The 16,955-nt window shown below is 40.8% G+C and overlaps 1 protein-coding gene across 1 annotated transcript in view; it reads left to right on the top strand.

Moving 5' to 3' along the window:
* Positions 1-16,955, top strand: part of TTC7A (tetratricopeptide repeat domain 7A) — a 226,727-nt gene that overhangs the window by 98,845 nt on the left and 110,927 nt on the right. The window contains exons 12-13 of the mRNA XM_060754418.2: positions 3,081-3,198; positions 12,605-12,662. Coding sequence (XP_060610401.2) covers positions 3,081-3,198; positions 12,605-12,662 — 176 coding nt within the window. The remainder of the gene's footprint in view (positions 1-3,080; positions 3,199-12,604; positions 12,663-16,955) is intronic.

Here is a 16,955-nt window from a genome sequence, read left to right as displayed (position 1 = left end):
ATACAGGGAGCATACCACCCTCCTGTTGTGTCAGCTCCACTGGCTTCCAGTCCAGTTCTGAGTACAATTCAAAGTGCTGGTCTTGACCTATAAAGCCCTATACGGTTCTGGCCTAGCCTACTTGTCCGAACGTATCTCCTTCTATGTCCTGCCTTGGAGCTTAAAATCTTCTGGGGAGGCCCTGCTCTCGATCCCACCTCTGTCGCAAATGCACTTGGTGGGGACGAGAGATAGGGCCTTCTCGGCGGTGGCCCCCTGCCTATGGAACTCGCTTCCCAGCAAAATAAGGTCAACTGTATCCCTCCTTTCCTTCAGGAAGAAGTTGAAAACATGGTTGTGGGACCAGGCATTTGGGTAGCAGACTGACAATGATGACAATTTTATGGAGAACAGACTATGGACAGGCCTTGGACTGAGTTGTTGGTTGCAGAATTATGGATTTATATATGGCTAACAGTTAATACTATTTTAAATGGATTTGAATTTAATTTTAAACGGATGTTGTTACTTATTATTTAATTGTTGTGTTTTACTATGTTTTGGATGTGGGGGCACCAAATTTCTGCCGGCTGTAAGCCACCCTGAGCTCCCCTCCGGGGGTTGGGAAAGGCAGGTTACAAATGTTTGAAATAAATAAATAAATAAATTGGAGGAGATCACAAAGGCCATCCAGTCCAACTCCTTAGTACACAGGAATTCACAATGTGAGCTCTCCTGACAAATGATCATGTAGCCTCCAAAGAAGGAGACTCCATAGCACCCTATGGAGTAGGGTGCTATGAAAGGTCTTCCTAATGTCTGAAAGGTCTTCCTAATGTTTAGGTGGAATCTCCGTTCTTTTGCCTCCTATTCTAGTCTCTGGAGTCTCAGGGCTCAATTAGGACTTAACCTCAAATCTTGTTTACAGTGCTCACATTTAGTCTTTCCTCACATATTGGCAAGGTGTTGGTGATGTCTTTCAAAGCCCTAAAACTTTTGAAATCTTGATACAATACTTGAAAAAAATATCTCTCCGTATACATATGCCAGCTCAAAGAGTGAAGTCTGTAGAAGGAACTCCCTTCTGTGTCCCACAAGTGGGAGCAATCCAATATGGGAGCACATGGAAAAGGGTATTCTCATCTACTGCAGCCTAGTTATGTTATGGTGGCCCCTTAAAGTTCCGATTGGTGCCAATGTTGGTCTCTTTCTGGTGCCAAGGCATACCTTTTTATTAGAACTCTTTGGGGCTTAATTTACTTGAAATGGGCATGTAAATAGCTTGTAATTGTTGCAAATTTTTACAGAATGTTGACTTCTCATGTTGAATATTTTTTTTATCTTCATCTTGTTTTCCCCTGGTTTTCAGGGCTATTTCTGAGTATAGAATCATGACTTCAAAAAGCAAGGCATAACTTGTTTTGTACTGAGAAACATGTGAACCAGTAAGAATTTTGATTATTCTCTTATTCTCATTGTTAGGAATTGTGGGAGTTGAAGTCCAAAGCACCTGGAGGGCCCAAGTTTGCCCATGCCTGATATAGGCCATATTCATACAATATAATAAAGCAAAGTCGTTTGGGAACAATACTTGATCCCTTGGCCTAATCGTGCCTACTTACAACAGGAGAGTTAAAATAATTTGCAAATCTTCAGAACTAGAATGGACCATGAGTTGACTGAGAGGGGATATGATAGCCATGTATAAATATGTGAGAGGAAGCCACAGGGAGGAGGGAGCAAGCTTGTTTTCTGCTTCCCTGGAGACTAGGACGTGGAACAATGGCTTCAAACTACAAGAAAGGAGATTTCATCTGAACATGAGGAAGAACTTCCTGACTGTGAGAGCCATTCAGCAGTGGAACTCTCTGCCCCGGAGTGTGGTGGAGGCTCCTTCTTTGGAATCTTTTAAACAGAGGCTGGATGGCCATCTGTCAGGGGTGATTTGAATGCAATATTCCTGCTTCTTGGCAGGGGGTTGGACTGGATGGCCCATGAGGTCTCTTCCAACTCTTTGATTCTATGATTCTATGACCTGTGGATTGTAACTCAGCACTTGTAAACTACTGTTTTGGATCTCAACTTCCAGAATGCCTCAGCGATGCACATGCAAAATTTGGGGAGTTGTATTTAAGCAACAACATTGTTGCAACACCAGGGGGTTCCTGTGACAAAGTGCTGGGTCTTAAGTGCAAAACAATAGTACATGTTGTGAATTTTTAAAACAGATGACATTTTGGTCAGAACTGTTCAAGTTGAGGACTATTTGAATGTGATTTTCCTTCTTCTTGGCAGGGGGTTGGACTGGATGGCCCACGAGGTCTCTTCCAATTCTATGGTTCTATGATTGTTTGAGGACAGGAGAATTTACAAATATTCTTAACACTTTACCCAGTGGTCATTTTAATCTCTATGGCGATCATGGTTGTACACTAGCTGGGATTCATGTCTGAATAGAGGACAAAAGGTCAACAGCCTCTGGATTAATTTCTTCCTCCTCTTTTTCATTGCTGCCACCTGCTTGGTAGCTCCTGTGCCCTTTTGTTCTAGCTCAAATGGGTCCAGTAAGAGAAAAGAAATGTGAAGGAGCTGCCACGAATTTGCTGCCTAGTTTTCAATGTGGCAACTGAGCAGGTGATTCCAACAGTGACCCATAGTAGCAATCGGTGGCAATTATAGAGAAGAGTCACCCCACCGAAGGGTTTTTTTTTTGGCCAAACATCTTCTATCCTTCTTAGCTAAAACCAAGAACCTTGAAGCATACACAATGCATCTGTTTATTACATATGGACTATTGATGGTCAGGCTTTCCAGGCAAGTTGGAGTCACAGCACTTTTTGATAAAATTGAAATATCAAATGCTCATTTCCACTTTGCAACCTAGAGCTTGGAAATGCTACATTTAAGACTATAGCTCGCAAACAACTTCAGCTAGCATGGTTCTGGGACCTTTATTCCATAAAAAAGTAACTTTCCTAATCTCTGATTCTTTACTTCCTACAGAGAAGTCAATACCCCATTGTGAGTTTCAAGGAGAAAGAGTCTATTTGTCTAGTGTCTTTCCAGTAATGTTTCTCTTTCTCATTGATTTGTGTCTACAGCTGGAGGAAGCAGAGCATTTTGCCAAGATGGTGATTGACCTCGGAGAAGAAGCTGGGGAGTTCCTAGCCAAGGGTTATTTGGCCTTGGGCCTGACATACAGCCTTCAAGCCACTGATGGTAATAACTTCTTTTTAATTGATCCTATATAGCTGATATTATAAAGTCCTTGGATAGCAACATTTTCCAAACGATATAAGGCCTAGAGTTTGACAATGATACTCTTTTGAAATAAAACTCTCAGCCAGTATGGTGAGCATACATAGTTGCTGAAAGTTTCCAAAAAAGTACCTTTGCCAAGCTGTGCTAAGAGCCAATTGGCATACTGTTTATCATTTCACAGATGAATACTGGGATACATATGGTGCAATGTAGTCAAGATGACAAAATGTAAGAACATACAAGCAAGGAGGGACAGCAGTGGTAGTTTGCTTTTGCCTGAGTTATTTGCCTCCTAACTGAGTTAACTGAGTGCAAACTACTTTTGCACTTTGAAATAAGTCCCCAGCAGTGATTCTATGTCATTTTTTGGACTTTAGCTCCCAGAATCTGACCATCAGCCAAAGTGTCTGAGATTTCCGGGGCTTGAAGTCCAAAAACACTAGAGTTTGGAAATCGTTGGTCTGTAGAAATGAAAATAAGCTGACGCCAAAAGGAAAAACTGAGACTCTTTGAATTTGGGACATTGTATAGTGTGACCCAAAGTTCTGCTGTCAACATCAGTTCCATCAGGATTTATTCATTTGTTGTGTATGGCAATCGCTGTATTTCACAGTAGCCTCTCAGAGTTTTTAAAAAGTAAACAACAACAACAGCAATATTCTGCCCTATCTCCCCGAGGGAACTCAGAGTGGATTCCAGCATATATATAGACACAGGCAAACATTCAATGCCTTTGAAACACATTGGAACACAAATAAACAAAGGCAAAGGCTTCCCCTTTCATGTCTAGCCCTGGAGCTGGTGCTTATCTCTTGCTCTGGGGTAGATGTTCATCTTCATTTCCAAGCTGAAAAGCCTGCATCGTCCATAGACACCGCCTGTTCACATAGCCGGCATGACTGCAGGAGCTGGGGCTGGCAGTGGAAGCTCACCCTGTCTCGTAGATTTGAACTGCCAACCTTCAGGTCAGCAAGTTTAGCAGCTCAGTGGTTTAATCTGTTACACCACTGTGGCTCTGTTGCGCCTTCACAGTATCAGAAACACAAACGTGTGGACCAGAGTGATCAAGTTGGCATTGTCTCCCTGTAGCTGCAAAAGACTTTTGATACAGTTTCACACCAAAGATGATGGAGCAAGCTTTGTAGGGTTGAGAGAAGAAGTCATCTTAAGGATAAAAAGGTGTTTGAAGAGAGGAAATGGAGAAAAGGCATAAATGATCAGTTTTCACAATGGAGGGATGAGCAGTGGGATTAGACCTGTGCTTTTTAACTTGTTCATAAATGACTTGCGGTTAGGCTTGACTAGTGAGGTGGTAATTATACATAATCTCTCTCAATTATTTCTTACTGACTTGCAGAGATTTGATTTGAAAAATATGAATAATATCCCACCTTTCCTAGGTAGCTAACAGCAAAATGAAAAGATTAATATGGGATACAGAGAAAAGATTAAAAGTCAATATGGGAAAAAAAATAAAGGTACAGATAAAAAAAACCATAAGAAATTATAATGTGACTATGCATTATAATATCAAATCAAAGTTTTATTGAAAATAGTCTTGAAATAAACCATTTGGGAAGTATAGCATCAACACATTAAAAATGAGGCTTTGAATAAAATGGCTTTTGCCTGCTAGTACAAACAAAATATTAAAATACTGCAATAATAAATCAAAACATTAACAATTTGCTGCCCTTTCGTGGAATTCAGAATTTATTTTGCCTAATTGCATGGCTGGCTCTGACTGGATATCAAAACTGGAATGGGTTTTCATTGTTTACAAAATGTTATTTTTCCCTCAGTTTAAATGTAAAATGATTTTTTAAAATATAAAATATTTTTTGTGCTGGTTATTGACCTTAATTATATATCTATATCTATATGTATAGCTATATCTATAACTATATCTGTCAGTGGTGCCCAACCTTGGGGACCACACCAGTGGTCCCCAAGAACAAAAAAATGTTCCACAGCCTCACCATTACTACATTGTTGCCTGGAAACCACGAGGCAACAAGAGCAATTGGTCTCGCGAAACCCTCTTATACTGCCGAGGCAACCGGGATGTTGGGAGGGGAGAGGCTGATTACCTACAAAGATTACTACTACATCAGCTTGATTATTAAATATGGTTTTCTGTGGGCAAGCAAATGGTGACTACTGGATGGCATATGTTTTGTATCAGAAACTGGAGCTGATGTGGTCTATCCAATGCAATTTTCTGAATCAGCACCCCAAATAACCAAACTGAATCTAAAGTTGACCAAAAGTGATTTGTAACCTTTTTGGTACTAATGTTGGAGAGTGGTCCCTGGTCAAAATGGTGCCTGGTCAAATGGTCCCTAGTCAAGTGGTCCCTAGTCAAAAAAAGATTGGGAACCACTGATCTATATAATATAACTGATCAGACCTTGTTGCCTGAAAGTTATACAGTTGGAAGAGATTAGCGAAGAATGCATGAAAATCCATGCTGACTTTTGGCATATTTGATTCTGTTCCAGGTTTATTTTGTTTTGTTTTGTTTTTGGTGGGTGGGTGGGGAAAGTAATTCATACCATTGGTTTAATCATTAGCTATTTTGTTTCTTAGAAGGCTTTAATGACACGGTTAGGATCTTTGTACAGGGACCATTAGGGGCTGATATAGAATGTAATGTTAGCTGCTAAATTTTCTATTATAAGTTATGTAAGGGAATGCCCCAACATTAAAACGTCAGCTCTGTGATATAAAATAGGAAAATCTCTGATGAGGTGTAATGAGGCATGGGAAGTATAAGAAAACTTTCCATACCTGCCATTTATAGCAGGAGAAGGAGTGTAAGCTGAATTGTTAGACTGCCCTTCCCATCTTCTTTTTTCCTCAGTCAGGAGGGATAATGGTGACACGCTTTTGTTGTTTATTCGTTCAGTCACTTCTGACTCTTTGTGGTCTCATTGACCAGCCTATGCCAGAGCTCCCTGTCGGCCGTCATCACCCCCAGCTCCTTCAAAGTCAAGCCAGTCACTTCAAGGATACTATCCATCCATCTAGCCCTTGCTCGGCCCCTCTTCCTTTTTCCTTCCACTTTCCCCAGCATCAGTGTCTTTGGCTATCTTCTGACCTGGGAGTCCCATCTTCCAATGGCATACTGACATATCTCTGGTTGTACTGTAAATATACTGATCCATTTAGTTTTCACGGCAAGAATACTGGGGTGGGTTGCCATTACCTTCCCCAGGGATCTCTCTGCCATGACCTTCCTGTCTTCGTTGTCCTTTCATGGTTTTGCTCGTGGCATCATTGAGGTGCTCAAGCTCCAGCACCACAGCAAGGCAATGATCCTTTGCTGGAGGGTGACTCACTAGAAAAGACAATAATGAACTGTGAAGTGGAATATAATAGGAAAAGAAGGCGACTGCATTACATATGGATAGTATTCATCAAGGGAATCACAGCCCTGACTTTGCAAGATCTGGGCAGGGAGGTTGAGATGAAATATTCTTGGAGATCTCTCATTCAAGTAGATGCTGACTTGACAGCAACTAGCAACTCCTATCAAATAAATCTACATAAACTACATTACATGGGATTTGTGTTATAATTGGCTTAGAAAAGACAGGCAGGTGTTTGTTTAAGAAAGACACTAAGTGGATTGCTGTGAGTTTTCCAGGCTATATGGCCATGTTTCAGAAGCATTCTCTCCTGACGTTTCACCCACCTCTATGGCAGGCATCCTCAGAGATTGTGAGGTCTGTTGGAAATTAGGCAAGTGAGGTTTATATATCTGTGGAATGTCCAGAGTGGGAGAAAGAACTCTTGTCTGTTCGAGGCAGGTGTGAATGTTGCAGTTGGTCACCTTGATTAGCATTGAATGACCTTGCAGCTTCAAAGCTTGTCTGCTTCTTGTCTGGGGGAATCCTTTTTTGGGAGATGTTAGCTGGCCCTGATTGTCTCTTGCCTGGAATTCTCCTGTTTTCTGAGTGTGGTTCTTTGAAGCTGCAAGGCTATTCAATGTTAATCAAGTTGACCAATTGTAACATTCACACTTGCTTCCAACAGACAAGAGTTCGTTCTCCCAACCTGGATATTCCACAGATATATAAAATCCCATTTTCATAGTCTCCAACAGGCCTCACAACCTCTTAGGATGCCTGCCAATAGATGTGGACGAAACGTCAGGAGGGAATGCTTCTAGAACATGGCCATACAGCCTGGAAAACTCACAGCAACCCAGTGATTCCAGCCATGGAAGCCTTCGACAACACAAAGACAATAAGGAACAAAAATCAATGCTGGGAACTGATTGAATCTAAACCATGCATTTGAGGATTGCATCCCTTATTTTTCTTGTGTACCAATAACACATACATTTTCTAATGTGTATAAATCATGTTACATGTGCTGGCAAAAAAAGGAAAGTTGGAAGAGACCCCAAGAGCCATCCAGTCCAATATCATTCTGCCATCAAAGCATTCCCAATAGATGGCCATTCAGCCTCTATTTCAAAACCTCCAAAGAAGGGGACTCCACCACACTCCAAGGCAGTATATTCCACTGTTGAAGGAATCTGCTTTCCTGCTGTTTGAATCCATAGGCTTGGGCTTTCCTGCTATGTACACATAGTTTCAAATGCATATGGAGTGGCATTGCAAAACAGACCTCCTGTCAAGACATCAAATGCTCAACCTTTCATCTCACGGAAGAGCACAGAGCATATATTCCACAAAAGATGCTTTGCTATTAGTTCTTTTTTCTTTTCTCAAGCCAAAATCTTTTGTTGACAGAACATGGATTATGTTGTCTTTTGTTCCCACCGAACTGTTCTTAAAGCTCCTTTTGCAATATCTACTACTCTGTTGCTAAATCTGGTAGCAATCCAGCTTCTCATATCTCATGCAGAATTCATAAAAGGCAAGAGAGGACAAGAAACCTTGCCTTCTGTCTCTCCATTCCCAGCATCAGATTAACCTCGCAGTGCAGGGTGGAAAATGGACGAGTTTTATTACATCTTGGATTTTCCTGTTACTTTTTGAATTTTTTCAACAATACATCTTATTTTTACCTATTTATCTCATTTATGCCTTAGTCCTCTGTTATCACAATTGCCTTTCCAAGGCAGCTTGCATTATAAAAGTGCAAAATTATATATCCTCTAACATTTCACAGATGAAAACTAAAATTTGTTTGGCCAAGAGCATCAAATGGAGGTCAAGATAAGGAAAATTATTAACGAGGAAGAAAACACAAGCTTGGAGAGGCAGCAACAGTTTGCTTTTGTCTGTCGCTGCCTCCTCTTCCCATGACTTTGCTGAGTTAAATGGGTATGGATTACTTTTGCACTTTCCAATCAGTTGATGTAAGCTTAAGGCAGTGGTTCTCAACCTTCCTAATGCTGCGATCCCTTAATACAGTTCCTCATGTTGTGGTGATTCCCAACCATAACATTATTTTTGTTGCTACTTCACAACTGTAATTTTGCTCCTGTTACAAATCGTAATTTAAGTATCTGATATGCAGGATGTGTTTTCATTCACTGGACCAAATTGGACACAAACACCCAATATGCCCAAATTTGAATATTGGTGGGGTGGGGTGGGGGATTGATTTTGTCATTTGGGAGTTGTAGTTGGTGGGATTGATAGTTAATCTACAATCAAAGAACATTCTGAACTCCACCAAAAATGGAATTGAACCAGTCATGGCACACAGAACTCCCGAGATCAACAGAAAATACTAGAAGGGTTTGGTGGGCATTGACATTGAGTTTTGGAGTTGTAGTTTACCTACATCCAGAGAGCACTGTGGACTCAAACAGTGATGGATCTGGACCAAATCTGGCACAAATACTCAGTATGCCCAAAAGTGAACATTAGTGGAGTTTGGGGGGGGGGGGGATAGACATTTGGGAGGTGTAGTTGCTGGAATTTATAGTTCATCTATAATCCAACAGCTCCTTGAACCCCACCAATGATAGAATTGGGCCAAACTTTCCTCATAGAACCCCCATGACCAACAGAAAATACTATGATTTCTAATGGTCTTTGGCGTCCCCTCTGACACCCCCCTTGTGACCCCTCCAGGGTCCCGAACCCCAGGTTGAAACACACTGGCTTAAGGGAAATGTGGAAGAGAAACTGGGACAAGTGAAAAGCAGTTAAAACATAAGAGTGTTGCAATTCATTTGCACAGCCTCTGTAAAATATGAATTTGATAACACTTTAATTATATGACTTGATACTGTGAAATCATGGGAATTGTATTTTGGTGAGGCAACAGCCCTTTTGGGCAGAGAAGACTTAAAGAACTTGTAAATATCCAACTCTTGTGAATCTATAGCACGAAGCCATTGCAATTGCACTGGGGTGGAAAGAGGAGTAATGGCTTGCAGCTCCATTTGGCACTTTTGTGTCAAGGACTATGGAGCTTCCATAGTTCCTTTCTCAGAATGCGTCTGCACTGTGAACTTAATGCAGTTTAACACCACTTTGCTGCTGTGGCTCAATGCTATGGCTTCATGGGAGTTGTAGATTTACATGATGTGAGATACCCCACTAAGGCAGAAAAAAAAATGAAATGCAAAGATACAGAGTGGGGGACGCCTGGCTCGAGAGCAGTACGTGTGAAAAAGATCTTGGCATTCTTGTGAATAACATTTTAAACATGAGCCAACAATGTCATGCAGCGGCAAAAAAAGCCAGTGGGATTTTGGCCTGCATCAATAGGAGTATAGTGTCTAGATCCAAGGAAGTCATGCTTCCCCTCTATTCTGCCTTGGTCAGACCACCCCTGGAATATTGTGTCCAATTCTGGGCACTGCAGTTGAAGGGAGATGTTGACAAGCTGTAATGTGTCCAGAGCAAGCAACTAAAATGATCAAGGGTCTGGACAACAAGCCCTGTGAGGAGCGGCTTAAAGAGCTAGGCATGTTTAGCCTGCAGAAGAGAAGGCTGAGAGAAGACTTGATGGCTATGTACAAATATGTGAGAGGAAGTAATAGGGAGGAGGGAGCAAGCTTCAAACTGCAGGAAAGGAGATTCCCCCTGAACATGAAAAAGAACTTCCTAATCATGAGAACTGTTCAGCAGTGGAACTCTCTGCCCCAGAGAGTGGTGGAGGCTTCTTCTTTGAAGGCTTTTAAACAGAGGCTGGATGGCCATCTGTCGGGGATGCTTTGAATGTGATTTCCTTGCTTCTTGGCAGGGGGTTGGATTGGATGGTCCCCAGGTCTCTTCGAATTCTATGATTCTATGATCTTTAGTCTTCTCTGCCAAAGAGTGCTGGTGCTTCACCAAACTACAAATCCCCAGGATTCCATAGCACAGAATGGTGCAGTTAAAGGGAGACCGCTGATATAATTCTATAGTGAAGATACAGCCCTGTCTTTTCAGCATAGGTTGATTGATTGATTGGGCAGAGGGGTGATGGTGGAAATGATTCGATTAACTGTGAGTGCAGAACAGTTAGAGAAGCATCCTCGAGAGAAGCTTCAGCTCAGCCAACATCTGTCATTGCTCATTTATGCTCTGGCGGGAAGCCAGCCTCTCCCAGAAGGGTTTCTGCCATCCCCTGAGGACATTTGCACCGGCTGAGCCTTTGGCAAGGTTTTGTCCCTTCCTTCGGCTCCTGACACGTCTTGAACATCGCGGGGACAGCAGGTGCGAGCCCTCAGCTTTCACTTTCAGGGCCGCTGTCCAACCGCTTTGCACAGATGACCCCGCAGGACTGCCGGAGCTCAGCAAATGGCTCTTTAAAATCCTTTTCTGGAAAACCATCGACATCTGAGTTGGTACAGCTAGGTAAATGCTTCCGGAATGCAAAGTGAGCCTGCATGGATCCAATGGTAAACAATGGGAATTAAGCAACCTCACTGCAATCCATGGTATTCAAGAAAGGCAGACCCACCGAACCTTGCATTGCAAAGCCTGAGTATGATGTATTCAAGCTAAAATGTTTTCAGATTTTAAAATCTAGAGGTTTATTCAGCTATACCATTTGCAATCTCGCATTATTGCCTGAAGGGAGCCTAATGGCAACTTGCTTCGGTTAAAATAAATTCAGAGTACATCTATGCTATAGAACAAACACACTTCAACACAATTTTAACTTTCAGGGTTCAATGCTATTGAATCCTGGGAGTTGTCATTCTAGATGTTCGTTAGCCTTCTCTGCCAAAGAGACCTGGTGGCTCACCAACTACAAATTCCAGGATGCCATAGCATTGAGCCGTGGGGTTTAAAGCGGTGTCAGACTGCATTAATTTTACAGTGTTGCTGCACTCCAAGAAAGGAGGTACAAGTTCAAATTCCCAATCATATTATTAAGGGACTGCGGTGGCACTATAGGTTAGCTGAGCTGCTGAACTTGCTAACCAGAAAGTTGGTGGTTTGAATCTACAGGACAGGGTGAGCTCTCACTGTTAGCCCCAGCTTCTACAGTTTGAAAACATGCAAATGTGAGTAGATCAATTGGTACTGCCTCAGTGGGAAGGTAAACAGCGTTCAATACAGTCATGCTGGCCACATTACCTAGAAGAGGTCTATGGGCAATGCAGACTCTTCGTAGAAATGGAGCCAGAGGTGAGCACTACCTCTCAGAGCTAGAAGGGGAAGCCTTTACCTTTATCTGTGTTTTGTTGTTTTGAGGCATTGAACGTTTGCCTTGGTGTTTGTGTATGCTGGAATCCGCCCTGAGTCCCCTTGGGGAGATAGGGCGGAATAGAAATAAAGTATCATGACTACGCTCACTCTGAGACTTTTTGGCCAATGTATATATTTCTGTCCAAACCACTTCATAGCATTGTTGTTGGGATAAAATGAATGGGTGGGAGGAAATATAAATGATTCTGAGCTTTCAGGAAGAAAGACAACAGGAAAAAAGACCAATAAACAAAATTTCAAAATCCAGGAAGGATTCAAATAGGACAGGGATGGGAAAACTTCGGCCCTCCAGGAGTTTTGGACTTCTGGCTGTTAGGAATTGTGGGAGCTGGAAGTCCAAAACACCTGGAGGGCTGAAGTTTGCCCATGCCTAAAATAGGAGGAGGCATTGTGTGACTTACCAGAGTATTTTATTTCTGTCCTATTAGCTAGATGTCTCAAAAAGAAAGAAATACAGATCCCTGGCTTTGCTAGACTAATCAGTTTCTATGACCATTTGAAATATGACAGCAAATGCTTTTTCAGCAACATCCAGCGAAGAGGGGACAGCTTTTCCGATGTGTCTTAAAATCCTCAGAGAAATGCTTCATGCTAAGAACTAAACAAATTGTGTTTTTCCCATATTTTGAAAACAAAAATAGAAGACAAGAAAATATGCAGTTTCCCAAAAGTACTGCTTATTAAATGTTTACAAAACTACTATGTGTATTTTATTTATTTTATTGCAGCCACCTTGAAAAGCACCCAAGATGACTTGTACCGGAAAGCACTCAAGATGCTAGAAAGGTAAGAAGAAGGGAGGAAATGGACTTTATTGAGATATTTTTGTGGCTGCTGGTGTGGGTTCGTTTGTACATATCAGGCCCCATCTACAATGCCATATAATTCAATTTCTGACTGCAGATTAATGCATTGAATTGGATTATATGTCAATGTAGACGCAAATAAACCAGTTCAAAGTAGTTAATCTTTTTTCTGAAACTGGATTATATGGCAGTGTAGATCTAGACTCAGTCTCAAATTCTTCCATGCAGTAATTGCCAAGCTTTTGGGAATTTCCCAATCCAAGTTTTGGTGCTTATGAGGAATAACTATGTTTCAAAGTTGGGAAAGTGTCTCCTTTTGGAATCAATCAATGTTGCTACTTCTCTGTGTGCCAATCTGGAGTATATGAAGGTGTCGTTTTGACATAGTTCCTTGTTGGAAGGGGATTTGGCTATAAGTGACACACATTCCTAGACTCAGATGTAATATCTCCATTACAGTGCTATTTAGATGTAATTGCTGTCCTGTATTACTCTTAAACTATATTTATTTTTAGCCCTTTGACCTTTCCACGTTGGCCATGGCTCGTTTCCTTGAGATCTCAAGTCTAGCTTGAAATCTGATGGATTGCTAACCAAGCATCCATTAGCCAGCAGAGGGCATTGTGATAGCTTGGCTAGATCTTTGTATCCTGAACATTTAATGTCTCCCAGATACAGGATAGTCTGATAGCATTGAAGCAGTACCTTGTTTGGAGACTGGCAGTAGACTTGGCTTTCTGTGTATACTCAAGTATAAATCGACCTCTTGTATAAATCAAGGGCAGGTTTTGGGGCTAACATTATCGATTTTATCAACCTTGGATAAGTCGAAGGTCATTCCATGAAAAGAGGAAAGCCATCTTGAGTCCAACACTGCTGCCATTTCCTCATGCAAGCCTTCAAAAAGGCCAAAAGTGGCACCGCAATGGAGTGTATAATTGCCCAGTGTTTTTTCTTATGTTTTTCTGGCATGGACTAAGTTTTTGCCTTTCAGTACTGAGAGAATGTGATTGTTTTTATGGTGACAACATTTATATGATAGATTTTGTTTTTTATTTTAATTTAGATGTTAAGTTATAATTTATTTGTTGGGTTATTATTTTTGCTATTATGTGTGTATTGGTTGTCGAACTTAGGCATTGAATGTTTGGCTTTTTGTGATTGGAATCCACCCTGAGTCGCTGCGGGGAGATAGGGCAGAATACAAAAAAAGATTATTATTATTATTATTATTATTATTAGTTCATTTTTTATATAAGAGTTAAGTTACAGTACTAACACTGATCCATGAATAAGTAAATCCAGGTTTTTTTTTGGGGGGGGGGGGGATTACAGAATTAGAACTATAGATTTGTTAGAGATCACAAGAACTATCCAGTCCAATCCTCTGCCATGTAGGGATACAGAATCAAATCATTCATTGACAGAAGACCATTCAGTCTCTGCTTTAAAAACTCCAGAGAAGGCAACTCCACCTCAAACTCTAGGCAGACTATAAGTACACACAGCAGACACAGAAATTCATTCCAACAGGAAAGCTTTATCTTCAATTGCACCAATGCGGCTATATGCAGATGTATACACACACTTTCCAGTGATCCTCCAATTCTCCAACAGCCATCATCCATCATCTATTGCATTGTGGCTGGCTGCTAATATACCCTCCCATGATGCAATCCTTCAATCATGTTTTCATCAGCCACTTGCCTAGTCACTATAATGAGCACTTTACCACATGGACATGCCTATATGACTTGGCATTTAACCATCTAAATATGCCAGTATATTATAAAACTCTGACATCCCTTCTATATTTAGTGATAAATGCGCCTGCCATATATCTTTACAACACACTGTTCATAAATGTTTAGTTATACAGTCACTGAGGACATTTACATTTGTTTCTTCACCAAAATCCTTACAGCATATTTAGTTACATTCATTTAACACTTAAGGCATCATCATTTCTCTGCATACCCTTTGCAGATTTTGATAAACAAATTTAATTCTTTTTCTGCCTCTGACCAAATTGAAAACAATTTCTGGGGAGTTTAAGAATGCTTTTACACTTTGCATCCCAGCCTTGTCTTTGACTTCTAGTTTAGGAATAGCTCCCCTTCTTTAGTTTTAACTGATTCACTTTCTAAATCTTGTCTGAGCCTTCATGACAAGCCTTTATGAGTTTTACTGACTCATAAAACCACTTTGGTTTTTTCCTCTTGATCATAACACTTAAACAACCATAAAAGTGAATCCGTCTTCCCCTTCACTTCAGGAATATACTACTGTTAGTAATTCCTTGATCTTTGCTTGAGATTCAGATTCCTGTGCCTTAGTGACTCTGAGCAATGGGTGCAACTTTGTTTTCATAGTTTTCAATTTTTTTTGCTCAAAACCCTGTGCAAAGCTTTGTGTCACCACTCCTGCTCCGTGTTTACAAGTCCCATTTTAATGTATTGTTGAAGGCTTTCATGGCCGGAATCACTGGGTTGTTGCAGGTTTTTCGGGCTGTATGGCCATGTTCTAGAAGCATTCTCTCCTGACGATTCTCCTGCATCTGTGGCAAGCATCCTCACAACCTCTGAGGATGCTTGCCACAGATGCAGATGAAACTTCAGGAAAGAATGCTTCTAGCCCATACAATAGGTGTACCTTGAATAGTCATCAGCAATTAGAAACATGTATTTTGACCCCCCCCCCCCTTCATAGGTTTGAAATGGGAAGCATATTACCACTGCCAAACAGCTCTTACTGTTAGGAAGTTGATAGCTATTACCATCAGGAAGTTTTTTTTTTTACTAAAATCTCTCAATTTATAGATGAATGTATAGTTTAGTTGTTAGTGTGAAAGAGATATTAATGGTTATGATGTGTAATATTAAAGCTACCTTATAGAAGCTCAGCTATGTCACTGTTTTTTTCCCTTTCTATGTATGGTCATAAAATATGGACAGTGACCAAAGCTGATAGGAAGGAAATCAACTCATTTGAAATGTGCTAGAGAAGAGTTCTAGGGGTACTATGGATTGCTACAAAGATCAATAAATGGGTTCTAGAGCAAATTGAATCTGAACTCTCCTTAGAAACCAAAATTTAGTTTGTTGTACTGTGCTATAGCCATATCATGAGAAGCATTATTGTCTAGTAGTAATGCATAGTAAGGTTTCTACCAAAAGAAAAAGAGGAGAACCATATTCCAGATTCCAATCAAGAAAACCACAGCCCTTAGTCTGGAAGACCTGTGAAGAACGGTTGATGATAGAGTGACTTGGAGATCTCTCACTCATGGGTTAAAGTTAATTCGATATCAGTTAACAACAACACATTTGCCCATCTGGTTTATTTGGTTGTTACAGGCTCTTTAGCATTTTCTGCCAAAATGTGCTGGTGCTTTGCCAAACTACAAATCCCAAGATTCTATGGCAGTTAAAGTGTTGTCAAGCTGCATTAATTCTACAGTATAAACACACCCTTAGGAACAGTATCAGAGACCGTTTTCTGAATACCATTCATAAGAAGTGTTAGACTGTCAGGCTCTAAGAATAGAGTGTCGTTAGCAGCGGCTTCATGCCTTTAAGAACTTCCTGCAGCAATATATGACCTTATAATTTATTTACTTACCTACTTAATTTTTCTCCTGCCTTTCTCCCGATATAGGGACTCAATGCATTGTTTAACAGCAGAAGTCTGAAGACTGCTTCATTCTGAATTTGGAACTTGAAAAGTAGCTTTAACTGGTGTCTTTTAAAATGCTTTTTCAGTAGCAGCAGCTGTATTTTCATGTTTGCTAATACTGTAGGAGAAAGGTTGTTAAAAGTCTTTAAAATGAATGATAGAGAGACCAGGAACTAAATTTATGGGTGTACAAAACCACTGGATCATGTTCTCTCCTTGAAGGTCAGTATTGCTTTTAAAATAGTTTTGTGAATGTGCAAGAGGTAGTTTGGTGAGGCACCATCACTCATAGGCAAAGAAGACTAAGTACCTTTTAAAACTACAATTCCCAAGATTCCACAGCATTGAGCTATGGCAGTTAAAGTAGTATCAAACTGTGTTAATCCTACAATGTAGATGTACCCTATGTGACTCAAATGTTGGAGTGCTACCGTTAGCCATAGAATCATAGAAACATAGAGTTGGAAGAGACCTCATGGGCCATCCAGTCCAACTCTGAAACAGCAGGAAAATCGTATTCAAGGCACCCCTGACAGATGACCATCCAGCCTCTGATTAAAAGCCTCCAAAGAAGGAGCCTTAAACACACTCCAGGGCA

This window comes from Anolis sagrei, chromosome 1 (assembly GCF_037176765.1).
Source record: "Anolis sagrei isolate rAnoSag1 chromosome 1, rAnoSag1.mat, whole genome shotgun sequence".
In the NCBI taxonomy this organism is placed as follows: Eukaryota; Metazoa; Chordata; class Lepidosauria; order Squamata; family Dactyloidae; genus Anolis; species Anolis sagrei.
This window is presented reverse-complemented; position numbering and strand designations above follow the sequence as displayed.